The sequence below is a fragment of the Corvus cornix genome, chromosome 4 (genome assembly GCF_000738735.6).
Source record: "Corvus cornix cornix isolate S_Up_H32 chromosome 4, ASM73873v5, whole genome shotgun sequence".
NCBI lineage: Eukaryota > Metazoa > Chordata > Aves > Passeriformes > Corvidae > Corvus > Corvus cornix.
The window spans coordinates 48,354,755-48,379,119 of record NC_046334.1 but is presented as its reverse complement, the minus strand read 5'-3'; the positions used below and the strand labels follow the sequence as shown (position 1 = coordinate 48,379,119).

Here is a 24,365-nt window from a genome sequence, read left to right as displayed (position 1 = left end):
AAACACTTGATTATTTAGGTTGGAAAAGACCTTTAAGATCATAAAGTTAACCTGACACTGCCAAATCCACCACTGAGGCAAGTCTTCCAGGAAGATTCAAAATCTTTTGTAAGCTGGAAGGAGGCGTGAGGTAACATTCATTATTTATTTTCCTAAAAACCATCATACTGAGAAAGAAGTTCCACCCTCTAGACAGGGAAAAGAGATTTACTTACTCAGAGTACAAATCCAGCAACCTGTGCCTAAGGATTTTTGGCAAATGCTTCAAATAAAAATTAACACCATCCCCAACTTAAATGATTTTTAAAATGCAAACGAAAAAGAGGAAAAATACATGATATGTGGTTTAAGAATGAAGGGAAATCTATAATGTGATTTGGCAAAAACATGCAGAAATTGGGATTTTGTCTCTTCATTGTGTCAAACAAATCTTCTCACTGTTTTTAAGATTTTTAATTGTTCTCTCTGATACAGTAAATAAATAGTGACTGGTACTAAAAGGTATAGATTAGAGCTAATGGAAGAGAATGCTTTAGGGTGGATATTTCATTTTACAAGATTTAATTCCACTGATATTTTGAATGTCAAAGAGGAAACTGAGTACACTAAGACCCCAAATGATAAATATTAGGCATGTCCATCAAAGTCCAACAGGAATGTACTTGTCACTCCACTGTGTTCTGGGTTTTTTATGAGCAGTTGATCAATGAAATAATTCTTAGCCATTTAGAAAATGAACACACTTTCTCTCACCTTGCCCTGCTCTTGTTTTCTGCCTTCTATGTCTGCCCTGACTTTTTGTCTCCAGGAAGTATCTCACATCCCCTCCTTGGACACTAGCTCGCTTTGCCCATCCCAGTGCCAGGAGAAACAGCACCACCCCAGGTTACCCACTGTATCTAAATGACAGAAATGGAGAAGTGGGGAACTGCACAGCCAATGCCAACATTCACCATCCCAAACTGTAACAAGCTTCCAAAGGAAGAAAAGGAATAATTTTAATAGTGGTAACCAAATTCCACAGGACCAGCCATTTTGGATATTTAAATTAAAATGCCAGATCTGTTTTTGCCTTCTGTCTCTATACACTGCTGTGATAATTTCAGCTAAATATCCTGTGTCTTTTGTTGTTGACTTCTTAAGAAATAGCATGATTGAATATGATGTTCCCTTCCCCGTCAGACAACTCCTCTTGAATTTTAATGCTTCATGATTCTCTTGTCATCTTTGTAGAGAAGCGTATTTTCCACAAACACTCACTTCAATATAAAATTTCACAAAGCTAAAATGACAATGAGGCAATGCTAAAATTACACACCTAAAACTGGAAAACCAAGTCCACAGGATACAGTACGAGTAACAGAAATAGCCAATGGATATTTAATTTTTAGGATAGCTTTTAAAATTCTTTTAAGAGAATAACTTTCAAGTTGAGTAAAATTGGCCATCTTCCCTTTAATTTCTTAGAAACTTTTTAAAAGATAAGAAAACTCACTACATAATGATGTAGCAATATTAGCACAGATATTATTACATTTCTGTTTTGTAAGTTATTGCCTCTAACAGTGGGAAGGACATCTACCTCAGTACCTTTGCTCTTACCATTAGACACTACACTTACATAAATTCTGGTGAATTTCTGAAATGAGGCAGAAAGTTTAAAAACTGCAAAAAAACAACAAAAAAAAAATGGACCAAAATAGAGATTCCAATATCTTATTAGCTGTTATTTAATCATTTGCCTATTTTTCGTATGTGCGTCTGTCTTAAAAAATAAAAATGCATAAAGCTATTTATTACTTGTGCACTGCAAGGCCAGCCACAATTTAACACATGCACCAACCTTTGAGTAGTATGTCATGTCAATCCTCAGGTCTTCAATTAAGAAAGTGAACAACTGCTCTACATCTGAAGTAAACAGGCATTTGCTAAATAACCAAAAGACCCCTACACATAGATTTCAATAGTAGCCACAGCACTCATGGGAAACTGGAGGGCCAAATACTTGCCTTGATGTAGCTGGTGCAGGCATCTGCCTGTACAGCAGGAAAACATTCACCAGAGAGCTGGGTTGGTGGGAACTTGGACATCCCAAGGCATCTTGCTGCCCATAAACTCCCTTTTAAATTTTTTAGAAAAGTGGCTACATCCAATGAGAAACTGTCCTTACCCATCAGCGAGGGACCTGCACAAGCTGCCAACCAAGTGTACTGACTAAGAACAACCTAGGGCAGTTGAAATGACAGCTTGAAAACTGCTAGTCTGGCTATTGTTGTAGATCCCCTAGCAGAACAGTCACAGAGCTCTGCAGACTATAGCAGAAGTTTTGCACTTCTGCATTTGCATCTGAACCTTCTCTCTAGCAAACAACTCAGTTTTTTTAGCTGGACTGAGGATTTGTATCTACAGCAGCCAACAAGAGTAGTAAATGGTTTTGAGTATGCTGCAGAATTTTACTCATAAATCAGTAAATTAAGAAAGCATAAACAGTGAAATTACATAATTCAGCCCCTATTTAAAAAAAAAAAACAACTATGAATTGAAAGAAAAAGAAGGAAGCATAGCCTTCTATAAAGAAAATACCAATCTCTTGTTTCTATTGTGCCACCCAAAGAACTTGCATTTAGTTACAACAGCATGTAACTAAGGAAGTAACAGTTAAGGAATAGGAAGTAACAGTTAAGGAATGCCAACAAGGGAACTAGCTGTTTTCCATATGCATGGCATGATGGAAATGAGAAAAAAAAAAACAATTAAGAAACAACCAAAGCTGATGTCTTCTAAAGGTTTTAACTTTGCTATAAATGAAATAAAATGTGATAGAGTGGACTCAATGCGAAAATCCCACATGAGTACACAGTCTTCAACTGCTGGTAGAACAATGTATTCCAGTTAGAAGAAATTGTATGAGGAAACAGATTTTTTAATTAACAGTAACAAAACCACCAAAATGTACACAAAAAAACCCCAAATGTAAAAGAAAAACAGCATCACAATGGAAAGCATAATGAATTAATGTATAAACCTCTGAAGAGGAGTATGACCAACGTGATCCAGCAATGCACATTCACAGCCCAGAAAGCCAACCTGATTCTGAGCTGCATCAAAAGCAGCATGGTCAGCAGACTGAGGGAGGAGACTCTCCCCTCCTACTCTGCCCTTGTGAGACACCACCTGGAACACTGCATCCAGCACTGGGGTCCCCAGCATGAGAAGGATGTGGGCCTGTGTGAGAGACTCGAAGAGATTATTGGCTCAAAACATTTCAGGTGTGTGCATGTGTCCATGTCCGTGTCTGTGTGAGGGAAAGGAGCAGGTTAGGCCTTGCCTTTGCTGAGGCTAAGTCCTACTCTACACCCCCCTTCCCTAGAGCCTGTATCCCAACCCAGCAGTAGCTGCCAATCACTGGCCCAGCAAGGCAATGCTCCACTCCCCACCTCTGGGGCCCCTAACCCAGCTTGTAAGTGGCCAGATGACCAGAAGTCCCACCTGGGGGTGGGGCACAGGAAAGCCAAATGGTATTTAATGCAGGACATGAGGTAAGTACATCTTGACCCTTCCTCCTCTTGGAATTTCTATCAGCTGAACACCACTGGAACCAGCAGTAGTAGTAATGTTTGTTCTTTTTTGTATTTTTTCTGTCTTTCTTCTTCTAAATTGTTCTTCTCAGTATTTTGAGAAACTTAAAGTCAGATGGGCATGGAGTTTGCTAAGTTGAATGGGCTAATCTAATGCTCTGTGGAATGTTTTAAGCTGATTGAATGTTGGTCAAAAGACTCTGATTTTCTAAGTTTCCAGTAAAGGGGTTTTTTTGTTGTTGTTTTGACCTCTTGAGAATATCCTGTTGGTATTTCTCCCATGAGTCTAACTCAAGAGTACTTAAAGAAAAGTAAGCCCTTTTAAGTGTCTCATCAAGTGAGGTTTTAGTGGCCTTACTGCCTGTTGGAACAATCCCAGAACCAAGTTGGTCACAGGGCTGGAGCACCTCTCCTGGGAGGACAGGCTGAGAAAGTTGGGGTTATTCAGCCTGGAGAAGAGAAGGCTCCAGGGAGAACCTTCTAGCACTTCAAGCAGGAAAGCTGGAGAGGGACTTTCTACAAGAACATGTAGTGATAGGACTGGGGGGAATGGCTTTAAACTAAAAGAGGGAGATACTGAGGAGAACTTTTTCACTGTGTGGATGGTGAGGCACTGGAACAGGCTGCCCAGAGAAGCTGTGGATGCCCCACCACTGGAGGTGTTCAAGACCAGACTGGATGGGACTTAGAGCAATCTGGTCTAGTGAAAGGTGTCCCTGCCCATTAAGGTCACTTTCAATGCAAATTGTTCTGTGATGGCAAGAGAAGAAAAGAAGCCGTATATATCCAAGTAAGGGAGAGGAGGCAAAATCAGGAAGACAGTGGAGTACTTAATGAGTATTTTGCAAGAATATCTGACAAGAAAAGCCATTCAAGATTGAATTTATGATTAAGATGCTTTTCCAAAGTACAGTGAGTCAGAAGGATATCTTCCAGGCAATGGTTGGAGTAATTCAAGTGCAAGCTACAGAACTTGACCAAGAGGATGGCATAAAAGCTGCAATGAGGAGTGCTAACATTAACTTGGCAAGAGCGGCAGCTCTCTTGTCCCTGTGGTGAAGTTACATTTTTAGAATCAGGAGGCCAACAAAATAGTGGGGAGGGGAAGCAGCAGTACAAACCCGTAAGCAGCACTAGCTAAAGGTAACACCTTGAATGTTTACCTCATGAAGGCTAGATTATCAAAACTGGACAGACTTGGCATTTTGTTTGGGTGTGTTTTTCAGGAACACAGCCAGAGTAAAGCCAAGAAAACAATCTAGAAGAGCACAATGGTTTTTTTAGGGAATAGAAGTTTGAATTAGAGGTGTTTACATTTAACAAACAAGGGTAATCCTTATGCTTACAAAATCCAATTCTTGAAGACAAACCTCCTGCTCTCAATTAAATCATCTATATGAGTAAAGAAAAATCATTTGGGTGGTTTGAAGTACCCTGGCATTCATTTGTTCTTCAGATTCAATCAGAACACATGAGCAAGATAAGAATCTTCTATTATAGTGAACTTCTCTCAGGTTGCATGAACAAAAAAAAAGAGGGTTCCTTTAGTTTTGCAAAGTGCTGGGCATGGCTGATTAAAAAAAAGGGAAAATGGCTACAGAATGGCTACAGGTATCCAGTAAGCCTCCCTATCTCTGAATACTCTCTATAATCCAGTCTGGAAAACTGCATGCTCTGCAACACTGAAACTCCTTGTACCAAGGGAAAATGATGTTTTTACCATCTATCACCAGATGAAAGAGAACCAAACCACAACCGAACACAAAAACAATCAACAAGTAACATCCCCAAGTTCAAATTTCTGTGCAATACTGTCCATATAAATAACTTTTTCTCAAATAACTCTGTGTCATTCTTTCCATTGATGTGAAGAAGCATAATTGGAAGGCAAGTTTCCATTTTATGAAAATCTCTAAGGGAAGATATTTATATTCAAGTTCAGAAAGAAAAAAAATTAGTGTTGCAAAATGAATAGGTACATCCCTTGACAATCTGACCTGGCAATTAGAAAACTCATCTCGGAGGTGGGAAGTCTGCACTCAATTATTTGTTCTCTCTGATTTAAAGAACTGGCAACTTCTACCTCCCACATAACTGCCCCAAGACTGAGGCTCCTTTTCCAGCACTGAATTCCAACTTAGAACCATTTGTTGCTTCCCCTAACTAGTAAGGACTTGTCTAAGCAGTACTATCAAATATAATTTGAATTGCATTTTAATAGTAAGCCATCTGCATCTTCTTCTCTGGCAGAGTTATGTAATAAATTATAAAGGACTATCACTTGCTGTGACATGCAAAAAATGACAGCAAATAGCAGCATATTTTGAAAAAATACTCTGTTTCTGTGAATGCTGCAGTAGAAGACAGATAAACATCTATTTGGCCTGCCTTCCTTCCAGCAGTATTAATGAAATTTCAGCTGCTATGGCAGATCCAGTAAAAAAGTAAGGGAAAATTTGTTTTCCTGTATTTCAATTTGGTTTTATCCAGCTCATTCAGGAGGGATGTAGCAAAAAATAAAACTGAATAAATAAGGCAGAAGCTGCATGCAACGAGGTCCCAGGAGACACCAAGTTAAGTTAAATTTTCTTTAAGAAAATGTATTCATGGCAGTATGCTTCCCAGCCTCAAGACAGAGCCTTACAGATTCTTAAATGTTGAACTCCAATGGAAAAAGTGAAGGTATTGCATCAAATTTACATTTGTGAAGTATAAGTTGGACTGAAACTTGAAACCATCTTATTTTTGAACAAACCACACAATGAGAATACTCTTGATAAATTTTACGAAGAGAAAATGTCTTTGACGACTCTTGACTTTCTGATTTTTTGGGGTTTTTTCCAGGTGCTTTTATACCTTCATCTTTCAGCTATTTCTCATACAGTCAATCAATCTTATGTCAGGTCTCTTTCTTTTTTTCCCTACTATTACTTGTACTTTAAGGTATTTAATTTCTCCCAATAATGACATGTCTATTTCTTTCGTCTTCACTGCAGAATCAATTGGTATTTATTGTTTTAAAAACTCCTGTCTCTTCCTTTCAGAGGATTAACTGAAGGTTTTCTTTCAAGAAGGTTGAAAATATGAACAACAGAGACACCTGCTTGTTTTAATAACCCTCTGTTTACAAGGACCTCATCCAGAAATATTGAACATTGTTTCCTAATTTTAAGTTGAACTCGAACTACAAACTTCCAGCTTTTAGCTTTCACCTATTACTGCCACATTTACTCCTCCAGAGCCCATTTGTTTCTAATCATGGTCTCCCCTCAGTCCTCATTCCACAGACCTTTTAGTTAAAATACTTCAAGTCAGCAAACTTCCAGTCTTTCAACTCACATGCAATCCAGGATTGCTTCCCAGCTCATAGGTGGATGTATGAGCCCCAGCTGTATTCCAGCACTAAACCAGCAATATCTAAGTGCACCCCAGCACCTCCCAGCTCTCCAGCACTTGGTTTTCTTGGAAAGAGAAGGAAGCTGTGTTTTCTCTCACTGACTTCTCAGTATAGACAACATATGGCTCAAAACTGTGAGGCAATCTGCTCAGAGTCTGGCTGCACTCTCAGTTCTAACTCAATACAGCTTTTCACTTGAAGTTTCTATGAATGCAGTTCCTTGGGGACAGCACTGAAAGACAGCCCCAGTTCATCTCACATCCAGCCAATGCAAGCCTGGTTCAATCAGCTTGAATAGACTTCCATTTGTACAAAGAAAAAGGGGAAAAAAAAGCATTTTTCTTTGCCCATCCATATGTGGCTCATCAAAATCCAGTCTCCCACCTGCAATTCTTTAAGCTATGTATGTAGAAGGAAACATGAAACAGAAGGATTCCCCCCCCCGCCCCCCGGATAAGTTAAATCAATTCCCCTGTCATGCACTAGTGCTAAGGCACTGCCATCTAGTGTGGAAAATCAATATAACAAAGAAAGGAAAAAAGACCAAAAAACCAGATAAAGAGCATTTACAAAAAGGCAGATGAAATTCTATTGGCTTCCATCAATTTTGAATACCCACACATGATATTCACAAAATTCATCATTTCACTTTACGGAAAATCACATAATCCCTCCCTTTTAAGGAAAACCCCTGACCTGATAGGCTGCAATGGATTCCATTAGATGGTTCTGTGTCATGTCAGACAAACCCAGCAGAGCCCTTAGTCCCAGTAGCCTCATTTGGTGTAACTCTGTGAAACTAAAATTCTACAGTATTTAGTGGTAGGAATCTCTTGGTAAAAAAGAGCTTTTTCTTAATGGCCACATATTTTACTGCAAATTTACAGTTTCAAGACTTGATCCTCTAAATCACATTATATGGAAATCATTGCAACATGGCAATCTGCAAGACCAGAAAATCAGAAATTTCTGGATTTTGCCCCTTTGTGTACTAGCTGAAGATTTTCTCTTGCCTTCCAAACATTCCTGTCCATGCAGCCCCAGTTTCCTCTGTTTTGTGTCCTGTGAAATTACCTACAATTGTTCAGTGAACATGCAAAGGATTTGACCTGTTTCACTTGGACCAGCTTTGTACAGATGAAGTTAAGTACACACGACATGAGCCAATGGAGCATAGATAGGATAAATTTGCAAAAGTTGCAGAGCCTTCATAAAGCCCAGTGATTATATACACCTATGTATTATTTAATATTTCTACAACTTGTTGTTATCTCTATATTACTACTGTGATGATCAAGAATTTTAAACACTTGAGTTAACACTATTGTCTACTTCTTTCCAGAACTGTAGCAAGACGGTTTTATGTTTGGCTGGTGCAGATCTTCTGTATCATCCTGAACAAAACCCTCTTTAGAATACAAGCTCTATCAATGACTGAAAGTTCACACAACACAAGTTTGTATAAAATAATTTAGGAATTCTTTCATATAGCAAGCCATACAGCAAAACAGACATTGCAACACTAAAAACATTCTAATACTCACCACGGATCAAGGAGGTATTAATTTAACTTTTGTAAAATCTACAAATTGACAACAATTATATATCATATGCCAATGTGATTCTGAGCTATACTGGTAACACCTTCTATTTCATGCAGGTTGTAAAAAGAAATAAGGTATCCTGCCAATTATTCAGCCTGTCAATAACATTATATAATAACATATATAACATTATACTTTCCACAAAGAACTTAGTTATATGTCCCCTAAGCCCCCATAATATAACTTAGTTACAATATTTAGCCAGGATATCGCAATCTAGTGGTCTTTTCTTTAAATATTTAAACTGTTACATACAGAGAGATTTATATGTGATGCATAGATTTAAGATTGATATCTTAGATTTAAGAAAATATCTGGGAATACTTTATTGCTGCATTACTATCATAGTTCCAATGTTAGTCTACAAGTAAGGGTGGAAAGAGGGCACTAAAAAGATAATGAAACTTAGCGCAGTACACACTAGGCTACTGATTCACATGATCATGTATGAGTTTCAGACTTTAACTTTAGAAATATAAAGCAGTTATCTGGTGCTCAAGATTGTGATGCAAAGTTTGTAGCTCATGATGCAGACATAAGCAAATGTAAGAGACTAATTAAAAGATGAAAGATGAACCTGAGAAGTCCTGAAGTAATGAGGCTGCCCATGAAAATCCCTGAGGGAGCAAGCTCCACAAGCCACTGCTTAGAGGCCACTGCAGCAATCCGGAAGAGAAGAGACACACTGAAACCCTGTGGCTGCTGTTCCTCAGCATCCCTTCGTCGCCTCTCTAGGGAAGCCATCTCCACCAAGCAAAACACAGCCAAGCCAAAGAGCTTTAAATATCGTGTCACCTAAGTTTTGACTTATATTTAATGTGGACATAGAGGGACGGACTAGCTGATGCCATCAAGACATCCAAATGTTCTCTAAGTGGATGTAGGTGAGCTCGTAACAAGGGCATCTGTACCAATCTGCCCAATCCCTCCATCAAAATAAATAGTGATGGCAATACACTGTACCTTAACAATATATGTCCCACCTAGAAGAATAACTTTTGAGAAGGAAACATATTACTAGGCATAACTGACACAATTTCATTCATATTAAAGTGTTTGACAACCTACAACTGACAAAAGAACTCACTTAAGATCTTTTTATTATGCTGCTTCTCTATGACCATGTACCTATATTTATCTATGAGGTGTCAGTCAAAGCAAGCAATACTTCTGTTTTAGTTTGTTGACATAAGGGAATTTTTAACAGCACAAAGAACCTCCAGCTACATCACTTCACCAATCTCTTCAGTAATGGGGGAAAAGGAAGAGGAATATCCAACATTTTTTTTTTATAATCCTAGTTACTAGTGCCTCATGTTCTATTCTTACATTAAAATTTCAAGAAGGAAAAAATTCAAACTGTTGAAATATTCTAATAATTTACTAGCTTGTATTCATGCTATGCATCCATTCAGCAATGCATTTCTAACAAGTAACTCTGTATCGTTCATATTTCCTTTATTTTTTTTTTTTTTTAAGTTTTCCAGGCTACCAAAATAATCCTCTTCAGCATTTTTGCAGTTGCTACATAAACTGATTCAAGCTATGCTAGGGGACAAATACAGAGGCTGAAAAACAGCAGCAAAAAATATGTCACAATAAGGGGACTCAACACTGATTAAAACCATCAAAATGGAGAGAAACCCAAAGAAATCCAAGGCAGTCTGTCACCTTTGTGAGAGATAGCACCAGAATCCCTCTGAAGAATGACAATAAAAATGATTAAAGGTTTAAACAGTGGTGATTTGCTAAATTTGTGAGAGTCCTTTCTTCAAGCAATGTGTGACCAAAAACCACAGTGCTATTCACGTGCAGTTTGATGATTTTTTTCAGGTACTTTCTTAACTGTGGCCTAATTAACATTCTGTGGTTTTGAATTTGGGCCAGAAGATCCTATAAGAAACTTTATCCTGAAGCAATTGTTTCCATTCTGATAGGACACACAGATGTAAGTGAAAAGACAACATAAAGCTAAAGCTTTGAAGTTTTTGACTTTGAGAATAATCAGAATTTATAGCTTTCTAGCATCTACTTAATTGACCTGCTGCAGTTCACTTCTCCTTTCCTGAGAAGTGTTTTCAAATAGCCAATGCCAATGTAAATCACATCAGAGAAGAGAACCACGGGATAACTTAGGAGTAGTCCAACCCCCTGCTCAAAAGCACGGTCACTTAAGCACCCACACTTAGCAGGGCTTGATCCAGACAAGTCCTGAAAGCCTCAAAGGATGCAACATGCACAGCATCACTGCACAGCCTGTTCCAACACCTGACTGCCATGATGGAGGAAATGTTTTGCCATTTATCAAGGAACTTTTAAGTCTATTAAGAAGCTTGAAAGCTGAGTGTTATGTGCCTACCACATGTGACATTTAACACTCTTAATTTCCTGATCCACAGTCTAAAACCATATACCTTTTTGTAGAGAAATTATGGCAACATGCTCTGGACCAGCAGGAATTATCTCGTAATTTGCAACACTCGTGCTATATGACTGCTTGATAATAGAGTAAATAGCTTTTACTAGTATTGCTTTCACTGTTACAAACTGACTTAATTAAGCTAATTAATGAATGAGAGCTAACCATTGCTAGAAATCAAGGTGAACTTCGGTAAATGTCAATTTCTGGATTGCTATACCTACGCTATAACCACAGGATAAGGAAGGAAAGAAATAAGTGAGGTTTATTGCCAGTCACAGAGGTGATAAGAAAAACTAAATTTTCCAAACCAGCAGTCTAAATTCAAATTTGTCTATCCCTGCTGCTTGCCTAGTTCTCAAAGTGCAGATGGAAATTTTCAGTGAACTTGACTGGATTTTCTGAAAATACATTCAAGATTGAAAGCATTGATTTGGAGGTCATTTTAGTCTCATATTATTCTCAAATGTGATTCATTATATGGTTCATTAAAAAGGTTAACTATTTTTGCTAGTAATCTCACTATGATGACAAAGGATAATCCTGATTCCAAAATCATGTATTAAAATATCTTCAAAAAACAAAGGATATCTTCTCAAAGTTCAGAATATTTTTACTGTGTTCAGAAAATGCAGCTAAGCAACCACCCCAGGTTCCTTCATACCTTTAAGTCTTGCATACATCATTAATATTAATTATAAATGAAACATTTTGCCATAGTCTAAAAAGCAAATAATTTTTTCCATTTTTTTTTTATCCCAGGTTATCAATTTCTTATAACAGCTGCTTTTGTCCTTCCATAGTTTGCAGACAAATAAAGAATATTTAGATTAACTATATTAAGTTTGAGGTTACTATAGGATTTAAGCTGCTTCAGCAGCATGGTTGCAGGAACAGAAACAGTGTGCCATACCACTGCATAAATATTAGTTAGATGCAACACTGGTCTTACTGGTGCCTTTGACCAAGAACCCTTTGGTTTTCCTGCATAAAAATAACTCAATGAGTTATTTCTTGTGTGTTTTCCACTATAACAAGTTTTTGAAATTGTGTTAATACCCCACCCCGACTCACTGCTCTGGCACTGAAGCAGACCTGTGATTATGGTGCCTGGCCAGAGGTCCTTGGAGGATGCAGCTCTTGGCTTATTTGCTGGTATTCACAGAGTGCAGACATGGCCCCCAGGGACACCCCCAGGGCTGCATGAGCCTTGACAGACCCACTGGGTTTCCCCAACCCGCCCAGAAGCCATTCCAGATGTCCCACTTGGGATGGCAAACGCCTAGGCACAGACACTTTCCAGTTCCCCATGGCCTTACACCCACCTTGCCAAGCCCACCCAAAAGCACCATGAGCCCCACACATGCTTTTGGCAAGGGTGACCAGTGTTCAGCCTTGCTCCTAAGTCCATGTCAGACCCCTCAAATCAGAAAAGCAAACCCATCTTCTGAAGATATGGACTTGCACAGGCCATGCAGCTTTTATTCATGGCATCCCTAGAAATGGGATTTAGGAAGGAAATGCTGCCAGAAGACAGTCACTGGGGATCTGATTAGACAGACAGCATTTAACCTAATCTCCTCTGCCACAAGCACATTCTGCTTCCTGTAATCAAATGTGATCACAGATGCAATTACTTAGGGGCATAATTCCACCAATTTAGACACCAAACTACTTCAGCTACAGGTGGAAAAATAAATACTGAAAGTAGAGGAATAAAAATGTGAGTGTTGTTATGACTAGAGGCTGAAATACTAGACAGCTAAAAGTCATATGAAGACATAAACTTAGCAGGTTATGAGGTAAAACTTCAAAAATTCCAATAATCTTCGAATATCTAAATAAGCATTTCTGAAAAGTTCGTCCCTTCTATCCTAAAGAATTACAGGGTTATTTTGAAGCCAAAGGATATCATTATCTGCTACTCCATATGTTTTGTGGGGTACAAAACCACAGAGACTGTGTCTAGCTCTGTCTATAAGATTTGGAGAGGTTATATTCATTTCCTGCATCCCCAGAAACAAATTGACAGTGTGAAGATGAGAAATTTATGTTTGCAAGCTATGACAACATTAAGATAGGGGAACAAGCACAGCTTTCTGAGGGATTGGTAACAGAGAAAATTAAAGTCTGTGGGTCCTGGGAAAGTAAAAATTCCAAGCAGGATTGCTAATTACAGTGGTCTTAGCTCCATTCCTTAAAGAGTTTTGTTTCACTCTTTAAATATGATAAGGCTTAACTACACATACAGATTCTGAAAATTCCTGCTCCAAAGAAGGGGTACTTCAAATGGGTAAATCAGGCAGAAAGGCAGGTGTGGGATTTGATGCCAAAATTCTGAAATCAAAAGAGGACAAAAACAACCTTGCTTTAACAACAGTCACATTCTATCTTGCATCATAAATAGCTAAATTATTTTGTTCTTGCTTTTTTCTCCCTGAAGTCCATGTGGCTTCAGCAATATTGATCACACTTCTATAAAGCTGTGTAATGGTATTTTTAGAAGGACAGAATGAGTGATATTTTTATTACCAAACACTAGAAAGAGACAAAAATAGATGGAAAGGCAAGAGTAGCCATGCCTCTGCTTTGTTTCAGATCTGCTCAAAAGCCACAGCAGGCATTAACAACAGAAATAGTAACAGCTGTCTGAAAAGGACAATACTGAGAAGTGACTGCCTATAAAAGGGTGACTGTGAGAAGAAAGGGAAAGAAAATGTGTTTACTAAGAAAAACTAGCAAAAAGTGTTGTTTAGTTTTAATCTTTCTCTACTGTATTATCTACACATTACACTGATTAAATTGTTGGCACTCAATTTTACTGATATATTTTATCTGCCTTCCAGCCCTTCTGTAGTTGATTTTCATATTATTTTGTATTCATGAGTTTCAATGAGAATGAAAAAGCTTGGAATAAGAACGAGAGTGTTAAAGAATAACACTTCTGTATACACAAAATGAACATTTGTCATTGCTGTCATAGTTTTGCAGGTATGGTGGTTTTAAAGATGATTTGAGTAACAAAAGAGGGGGAATCTAATTTAATTAAACTGTTAGTAAGAGGTTATGAAGGTAACCCTTTTGCAGAAAAATTATTTGTGTAATCATGAATATATGCAATTCTGGGCCTTTTTGCTCCTATCATTAAATAAAATGAGTTTCACAGATCCCTGTGACATATATAAAATATTCACTGATACAAAGCTTTTGGAATGATAGTACACTTTTAATAACTTCTGTGGAATACAGTGACAGAGTTGTAATCCTTAAAAGAACCTCTATACATCTACACTCAATAAAATATAGAACAATTTCACTATTAACTTAAGTTGCAGGAGAATGTTTACAACAAAATGTGACAGGAGTCCCTGAGCACTAACACTTCTCTCTTTGGGAATATTTGTTAATACTAAAGAGTAAAACCCAGCAAGGATGAAAGAGAAAAGATACAAATGCATCTGAAGGTTATTGTTGTTTGCTTATCTAAAAAATAAAATATACTGACTGATTTAGTTTCTGAATAATATCTTTCTGCTAATGTAAAGAGAACATCTCTGCAAATATTAAATACAATACAACTGAATGTATGCTAGGGGAAAACTTGGAATATTTACTTTCATTTGTAAAAGTCAATGATGATGTTGATTTTTCCCCTCAGTTTCCCAGCCCACACCTTCTACCCCTGAAGAGGTGCACAGAATACCTATTTCAGTGCACTGGTTGCCACATGTAGTTGCACTTGTAATTGAATTGTTGCCTCTGGACTGAGTTATTCACAGCATTTTTTTAAAAAAGTGTTGTACCATTCCCTTCAAAAGAAGGTACTATTATTTTTTATTCTACAAGCTGTTCTAGTTTTCTTTATTTGCTAAGTGCATGTCATTGGGACAGCAAACAGGTCAGGTACAGGGTATGTGACTGGAGCAGTACAAAGCCAACCCAGAGGCGGTGGCAGTCCCCAGAGGCAGCAGCTCCTGTCTCTGTACCTCTTTTGCTCAGAGCCTCTGCTACAGGGTTCCGGCATATTGGGAACAATGAGAAAGGGCACAACTACATTTTGACCTAGCTACTCTCAGCTGCAAGATATTGATGAAGGAATCATTGCACCAGTGGTAACTGAGAGCAGTCTTCACACTGCTTAAGGCCAGGCAGACCTCATAGCACAAAGAATGGGCAAACACTGTGTACCATATCTTTGAAGCCATATCTCCTCTTTTGTGCAACTCTGGGAAAGACAAGATATAAGTAATTTCACAAAGAAATAATATTTGAACAAAAGTTTTTAAAGCATTGTATTCAATGCTTGTTGCTAGAAACGTGAAGCTCATTAACACCACTGTGGTTTTTACTGGTGAAGTTCCCAAAATATTTAGAGATGTGATGATATGAATGGCGTTGCACCTTGCAGCAAGATGCACTCTTTAATTTAAGTATGTCTTCTGAAGCTACACTGTCAAAATGTAACAAACATGACAAGTTTAGCTACTACAATCTGATAAAATGCAACCAAAATAGATGGCATTAGTTTCTAAAGTTGCCATAAAAATTACAACTCATCACTGCTTAACTCTTGACAGGATTTTGTGTATTAAAAACAGTTATGAAACCAAATAAGTGTTTGGTGACTACTATTCATGTAGTTTGAATTTCACTTTTATGTGAGGGACTAGCACAAGACTATTTGTTGCTTCAGTCCCACTGAAGTTGCAATTTTGAATGGAACTTGATTCTGAGTTTCACACACTGTTAGTCCTTATATACATGATTAGTCCCATTTAGGTCAAAGAAAAAAAAAGAAAAAGGAATTAATTCACTGAATATTCTTGAATTTATGTGAGGTAAAAGCTAAATTTGCAATGGCCATTATTGGCTTAAAAATAAAAAATAAAAATAATACATTTGATTTTAAATGAAAGTACTTCATCTCTGCTGATAATATTTTACACATAGCACTTTTTTCTCCTAACGTTTATTCAATATGAGTTTTAAGTAGAGTATAAATTACTTCTTCTGAAAAAGAACATGCAGTTTGATCAAGCTGGAGTGAACAACCTCCCCAGGAAATCCATCATGAAGCATTTGATTTGCTAAAGCAAAATGAAATTTGCCTAGTAATTTTTTTTAAGAATTTTCCACTGGACTTCCAGTGGCTCAGTTTATAAAAGAGCTATGATTTGACTGGCATTACTACTCCACATGCTTTAAGAAATAAAGGTCTTGTAAGGAGAAATGAAAGAAAATCATCCTTAGATATGAAAATAACATCAGTTTGTTGGGTTAGGATCTTAGCTGGTATTGTGCCTCCAACTTTCTTCAATCATAGTCAAATAACCACCAACCAAATAACCAGTCTGGAGTGTGAAAAAGCCGTGCAAACATGACCCTGGCCAGCTTAACTCTGTTACAGACTTCTTACATGACTCTAGCAGTAAAGTACTCCAAAACTGGAGACAGAAAATCTGAAGAAAAATCTGAGAGCAAATGCAGAGCAGAGCTGCGCCGTTCGCCTCTCCTGCAGTGTGTGACACTCAGGATCTGCCGAGTTGCTGAGACAATGTAGGGCAATGCTGAGCTGGCTGCAAGCTCCACTAAGCACCACAGCAGCCTCGAGCTGCTCAGGACCCCAGCGGGGCGAGATGGATGCACACCACCCCGTGCACTTTCCTTCTCGACCCATCTGGGTATTCAGAGCTTGCCCTTAAACTGGGAACACACCAGAAGATGACTGATTGCTTCTGGCCGCGTTGTCCAGGCCATGCTGGTGTTCAGGTGGACCAGGAAGAGCCTCTCCTGTGCCTCTTCTCTCCTCGCACCCACAGAATCTTGCTTTTGACCTCCAAGAGAACTGCCTGAGGAGTTTTTTCTGGAGACCTGTGTTAAAATGTGGAACTATGGCAGGAAATGGGATAATGTGACAATCAATAAACTCCCTCTTGGTGCAAATCTTTGTGAATTTTTGTTTGCCACACAAATTCTCACCAGAGTATAATGAATGTGGTATTTGCAACAAAGGAGAAGACCAGCCATAGTGAAATACCAGCCATATCATAGTGAGAGAGCAAACATATTGCAAAATATATTTTATTAGCAGTAATATTTTAATTTTAAATCATCTGCCTGGAACAATATTCAAAGGAAAGCTTTTGTATGCATAACTTCTGTGCTTGAACAGTGGATAACTAGAATTTCATGTTGACACTAAAGAAAAAATAAAATATGATTTGCTCATCTTACTGTGGAAAAATAAACATTTCCCTGCAACTACTGTCATAAATCCTTGAAAATCTATGAAATGATCTGACACCAAGGAGCGGTTTTCCTGCAAAATACTACAGTTCCAGCAAAGTCAGCTTTTCTAACACTGTCACTTTTTTCCCCAAGTAATCCACAAGAAGTACCAATCTGGGATAGTATCAAAACCAATGTGTTTCCATTTCCTGACATCAGAAATAAGAGCTGCTTCCATCAATTCTTATTCCTTATCTGGCATTGATCCTAGTATATAATATCCAGGATACTTGATTTTCTTGGTTAATCTCTGATTATATTTTTAAAATCCCACACAAAATTTTTAACACTCAGCTCTAAATATTAAAAAGGCTCCACAATACTTAAAAATATGATTTTACTGTAGTAAGACCAGAAACTGGAGACAATTAATAGAATGTGATCACAAATCATTGTATTGAGTTATGCTTATTTTGATTGAAGTGTAAAAAAATCAAGAGGTTCCTGGCATAGTTTTTCACTGCAGCAGTGTCTTAATACCATTTTTAGAGGAATGCAGGTTATTTTCATTATTTATTAAAAAGTCAAATTTTTTCAAAGTTCTTTTTAATCTCATATTTTAAAATAATCCTGAAATAAAGTCTATTGGTTGAAATGATGACTAACATCAGAATACCAGTTTCAATAGACTAGATTATCACATGTTATATCAAGTGGCAGCATAAGAATAATAGTCTCATATTAGTAATTATGACTGCACACTTTGGTTCGTCCCTTTGCATTCAGGAACATATATTTTGGAAGAATGACAAGATAAGGATCAGTCTATTATTTATTTATTTTTAAGCTGCATTAAGAGTTGAGCTGGAATCATAAGAAAGAATATCCTAAAGTTCTGCATCAGTTTTCCAAAGCCAAAGGACTGCCAACAAAATATCTCTTTAAAGGGCTTTGCTCAATAGTCCTGTCAGAAACAACATTTCTAGATCGTGATACTGTTAGAAGTCTGAAGCTTTTCTACACAGTGCTTGTGATACTGATTTAATCCTTCACATCATCCTGCCCCACCTGTACTCTTTGAGGCACTAGTTCAGGTTCAAAGTAAATTGTCCAAATTTATGTCCATGTGTCATGGAGAAGTAATACCCTTCTCTTTTTTATCTTGGTCTCCTTTTTCTCCTCAATGTCTTACATATATTTAATCCAGATTAAAAAATATAGCACAAATACACTCCACATATTAAAAACTCCACAAAAGATGCAGCCATTCATGGAGAACAGCTTGACACGGTCACAGTAACCACTTGCAGGATGGCTCTCACACCACTCTACCCTCGAAAGAGCAGATTAGGGTTATCTGCTGACCCCCCAACCCCTCACTATCCCAGTAGGATACTGAACTGGATTTGGCACTTACAGAGCAACTAACACCTCAAAGTATTTTACATGCAGTGACACAAACAATGTTGGTTAGGTTTCATTGTTGTTGTTGGGTGGGGTTTTTTGGGGGGGTTACTGGTCTCATTTTGTTTGAGTTTGGGGTTTTGTTTTGTCAAAATACCACATTGTCTCCTAAAACTTCATTGCTTCCAACTGCTTATTCCCCATCTGATTACAAAATTATTATCACTTGATTATGACAATTTCCACAGCACCCAATGTAATCTCAGAGTGCTGTGATTTCAAGTGGAAAATAAGCACCATAAATCCATGCTAATGTCACCTGTGACAAAACAAAAACAAGAGAAAAGGAAAACAGAAACTGTCATAGGTGAAACAGGAGTGTCAACATAAGAAAGCACGTCAAGTTTTCAGGAAATATTACTGTATTCTTCTTATAATAAAGATGTCAGTTCAGCACAGTAAGCTTTCAGTTGAGCACAATACTCTCAACACCCCTAAGTCACATTGCATAGCAGATGTTAAATGTAAAATCCATTAGGACCAATTAGATTCTACAGAAGAAAAAAACTAGTGATAGCATGCACAGGCAGTCTTGCATTACACAACAGTACTGAGAGATACCATGAACCACCAAAAAAAAAATCCCCCAAAAAACATTAAACATGTAAATTTCACCCTTTTCTCTCCAAGATGTCAGCTAACAGAAGACATGTTACAGTGCTTGCAGCCACAGGAAGAAGCAAGGTCTCCTGTCTCCAGTTAAAAGGAACTTTTGTGAAGGCCATAACCTATTGCATATCAACAGGTAATTAATTAATCCTCTATGGCAGTGAGAAACTAAGCAGCAGAGGAGTTTGAGCATCCTTCCCAAATTGCAAATGCATTTCATGTTACACTAACCAAGTCATCCTCGTGTACTAAGGTGAGAGTGTTAATAGCATGGAGCCAAAAAAAAAAAACCAAAAACAAAAACAAAAAGAAAAAAGTTTGTGGTACTCTCTGATAGAGCCTTTTCACTACCACATAGAAGTTTACTCCTTTAACTGACCATTAAGAGACAGAGACAGGATTTTTAATGGACATGTGTAACAAGTCTATGAGCACTTTTCAGGACTAAGCCACCAGTGCAAGGTACAGGCTAAATTCTGGCCATGTACTAACTGTGTAGACAAATTAATCTGTCATTGCATACATGATAGCTCAATAGCCCTACTGGGGGCAGAGAACTTAATATTTCTTTTATAGGATGTATACATACTAAGAAGGAAAGTCTGGTTTTGTATTTGTCATGACACGTTGCCAAAGGCTGAAGCATTATTTCCTGGTAAGCAGTTTCAAACAACCTCTGGTTCTCCAATCAGAATTAGTCTGCAACAACTCATCCATCCCTAGATATTAAGCAGCTCATAAATGAGTTAAATACGTATGCAATATTCCAGGTGAATTTGATCTTCCAGAATGTTTAAGAATATAAAGTAATTTACAATTTGTTAGAAAAGTGATAATCATTTCAACTCAAAAAACCTACCAGATTTTGAAAGATTCTAGAAACAGACCTGAAATATATTTCACAAGCCACAGATTAACCTTTGTCTTTCTTTAGTAGGTCCTGGGGAGAAACTCATTCAACTACTTATGATCTAAGAAAATGGACAGAATGAATATATCCTCATGTATGTTTCCAATCATTTTCCTATCTACCATTACTAGGAAACAGAATTGTCCACAGTCCTCAGGAGAAACGGTGAAAAAGAAGTTTATGTGACTGCTATGGATTTTAATACAGTTGCTGTTGGTTGCAGATGCTCATGCTGTGAATAACAAATGCAAATGCAGGTATAGTTTTTTCCAGTGGGATATAAAACTAGGTTTCTTCTTTGCCAGCACCAAATTAAGTCTCAGGCACTGTCCAAAACTGGAATAGGCTCCCTAAAGTCTTTTGTCTTGATATTTTTTTGCCTGTAAGACACAGTGCTGGGTTGGACATGAGCTCTTGAAATCAGCAACTTCCCATCTAAAACTGCTTCCTTTTTGGGGTTCATGGGACATTTGGCAAGGAATAAATTGAAAAGCAACTGCTCTTTTCTTTGTGTATTAAGCTCTGCTTGTGAGCAAGGAAGGAACACGGCCCTTGCTAATGCTGTTGGAGAGCCTACAACCACCAGCCCTGATCCCTCTTCCCACTCCTGGTGCAGAGCATTAAGGCTTTGAAGGTTTGCTCTCCCTTTGCTGGATTCTTGTGCAGCTGTCAGGCAAGGCAACAGCACACACACAATCCATCCAGGGCATATCATAATTATTATTATAACAAAGTGTTATTTTATCAACAGTCTCCATCAATTGGACATCTAGTCAGACTAAAAAAAAGACAACAAAAAAACTAAAGCATTTACTTCAGGCACTGTTTCACATGTTTCTGTTCCCATTTCAGTGATTTCTTAAGTGTTGTTTCCATCTTGCTATATTTCAGAGAAATGTATCTGATCATACAACGATGTATAAAGTCATTATATGAAAAGGTTTCTAAATGCATAACAAGCAACCAAAATGAAAATATGCTTAACATGTTTTCAGCCTACTTTTATCTTAGCCATTGTTTTGCATTCAGAAGTAAAACAAAACAAAACCTCACCCAAAAAATTAAGCAAAACCATAAATTTTAGTTAACTGTATCAATTTAAATAATTAACTAACTGTTTTACTTTTCACAACATCAGAAGCTTGAAGACTAAAAACCAAACCAAAAATCATGACATACAACATCCAGTTCCTCCCTGGCATTATTCCACATAAATCAGTGGTATTACACTGGGGATTAATTTACAACACTGATGTGAATTAGAGGACTGTTCTATACAGCAACCTCATCACAACATACACACAAAAAAATAACCAAAACATTATGAGCATCACAAATGCACAGAAAAAATTACGCACTTTCAAATCTATTTCTAAGCAAACAGTACATACTATTTCAATAAGGAATTTTTACTATTTAGAAAATAATTATGCTAAATTTTCTGAGAAAGAAGGTTTCATAATTATGTAAAATACTTGATAGAATTCCATCCAGGAGAATGTGAAGCTCCTCTAGAGCTCAGTTTCCACATATCCTATTGAAATATGACCAGTGATAAGTTATGCAATGAATCTTCAAACACTGTTTTAATCCAGTTTCAAAGATTGATCTGAGTACTCAAGTCTGCTCAGCAAAGGGCAGTCACCACCTATACAATACACATCAATGTAAACTAATGAATTTCTCCTCCCAGTAGAAAACCATTCATCTTTCCCTCCTCTATTAAATACTGTGCCTAAGTTCAGTTTTGCTGGGCAAACAGGTTGCTTCTGTTGAGCTGCCTTCCTAGTGAAGTTAGTTAGAGGCTGTATCTCCCACCTCACCACAGAGGCAGGCAGATGCTCTGCCAGTTCATCCCTTCTTTGCTCAGGGAGCTCGAGACCGCACAGAGGCAGGAGAAGAAAGAAGTGAATACAGAACACCTCTCTCTTCCAGCGGCTCGCTCGACTCTCAAACACATCTGTAATGTTTAAGGCTGCCTCTGCCTTTCAAAGACAAATCTCTGCCAGGGGATGGTGTTCTCCATCCAGCTGCGGTTTCATGACCCGAACCCGCTGCTCAGCCAGTGCCCTACATAGCACTACATACTTTGCCAGATTGAAACTCATTCGTCATCGCTCGGTTTTCCTATCTGCGAGTGACCCGAAACCTTTAAGGCTACCCACAGCCGACCAGTGAAGTTGCTTAGGAGCTGTGTACTGGCTACGGAGTGGTTTATTTTCTCTTTTCCAATTTTCGTCTGCCTTGGAGCCAGACTCTTTCTTGCTCCTTGGGAAGTTGGCTGTGCCCTCGCTGCCCCTTCCCTCACGGGGACCGTGCCCAGGCGCAGTGCGCTCACTTGAAGGAAACGCAGCGATAAAATATTAAAGCCCTTCCTTGCTCGGGGATCTCTGCGCCGCCTCGCTAGCGGGGAGCACCGCGACCCTCCGCGAGGGAGCCGGAGCCGCGCCCGCCCCGCACCGCGCACCGCGCCCGCCCAGGGGCAGGGACACCCCCTGGGACCGTAGCCCCCCGATCCGTAACCAGCGACACTTTCCCCGGGACACCCCGACACATGGGGGCTGGCTCTCCCCTCGGCACTGAAAGGCGGGAGCAGCCCAGGCTGCCCCACGGAGTGTGTGTGGGGAAATACTCCCACGCCGAGCTCCGGACGGGGCATTTTAGGCAGTCCTGTCCCTCCCCCACAACGCGCAAAATGAAATTTGACCTATGGCGGTGCCAGAGCGGAGTGAGAGGAAAGGGGGCAGCCCCCAACTCTCTCCAGCTACATGTTGCTTTGGGACAGCAAGGGCTGAGGGTTGCGGCTGTACTTAAGGGTACACCGCCATGCACCCGCCGGGGACGGGGACGAGGGGGACGACACCGGGGTGCGGGCAGCACTTACTGAAGAAGATGTATTCGGTGTAGCTGCTCCAGATCTTGTCATCCCTGTACTGATTGATGAAGGCGGCGGTGCCGGTGGAGTTGCAAGCCACCATGTGGAAGCCCGCCTCGGAGAGCCGGTCGAAGGCTTGTTCCAGGTAGGTGAATTTGAGGTAAAAGCGGGAGGTGTACTTCTCGGGGGGCCGGTCGGGGTCACGGCTCTCGTTGAGGGTCTCTCCGAAGACCTCCTTGGCCAGGGCGATCCTACCGCACACCATGATGCGGGCGACGCGGCGGAACTTGGCGTCCGCCTGGTTGTCCCGCACCGTGGTGTAGGAGCCGCGGTAGCCCACGGTGAGGAAGCCCGAGCGCTTGTCCAGCGCCGCCCGCTGAAGCCGGTCGCTGCTGCCCTGCGAGTTGCTATCCTCCAGGTCGCTCTGGCAGCCCTCGTCGTTGAGCGAGCTCTGCTTGGTGACCTTGGGCGACAGCAGCTTCACCAGGTCGCCCAGCTGGAAGTACTCGGCCTCCCGCAGGAGCCGTTCCTTCTCGGGGAAGTGCTCGGGCAGCGCCAGCTGCTTGTCCCGCAGGTAATCCAGCACGTACCTGAAGAGGAAGCCGTCGCGGTCGATGAAGAAGCGAGCCCGGCTGTCCCTGGGCAGCTGCCGGGCCGCTGCCGGGCCGCCCCGGCACGGGGAGAACATGGTGGCCAGCGTGCTGTCCGGGACGCTGAGCAGCGTGGAGTGCCTCGTCACGTACACCTGGCCCCCCACATTCAGCTCCACCACCTCGGGGAACGGCGAGCCCGACGGCCCCGATACCATATCGCTGATGGGCAGGATGCTGCCGCCCGCCTCCTTCAAAGCCATGGCTGCGAGCGGGCGGCCGCGAAGGAGGGTCTCCCTCCTAAAAAAGCCGGCCTCCCTCCACCCCTCCTTCCCTCCCTCCCTCCCTCCTCCTCCTCCTCCTCCTCCTCCTCCTCCTCCTCCTCCTCCTCCTCCTCCTCCTCCTCCTTCTTCTCCTCCTTCTCCTGCTTCCCCGCCGCCCGGCGCGCCCGGAAGCGCCTGGACGGAGCCGCTGCTCCGCCGCCCTCCGGCGCGGCAGCGGGCGGCAGGACCCCGGCCCGGGCGTCCCCTCGCTGCCCCGGCGGCGGGACGGGCTGGGCTGGGCTGGGCTCTGGGCTGGCCCGGCCCGGCGCGACCCGACCCGAGCGCCCCCCGGCCCTGCCTGCTCCGCCCGGCGGGGCGCGGGGCCCGCAGCCGCGCTGGCCTCGGGGCCGAGCGGCCGCCGGAGCCGG

General features: G+C 40.3%; 1 protein-coding gene across 1 annotated transcript in view; it reads right to left on the bottom strand.

Moving 5' to 3' along the window:
* Nucleotides 1–23,987, bottom strand: part of KCTD8 (potassium channel tetramerization domain containing 8) — a 94,148-nt gene extending 70,161 nt beyond the window's left edge. Inside the window, exon 1 of the mRNA XM_039551539.1 lies at nt 23,094–23,987. Coding sequence (XP_039407473.1) covers nt 23,094–23,937 — 844 coding nt within the window. The 5' untranslated portion in view covers nt 23,938–23,987. The remainder of the gene's footprint in view (nt 1–23,093) is intronic.
* Between the last annotated feature and the right edge of the window lie 378 nt (nt 23,988–24,365).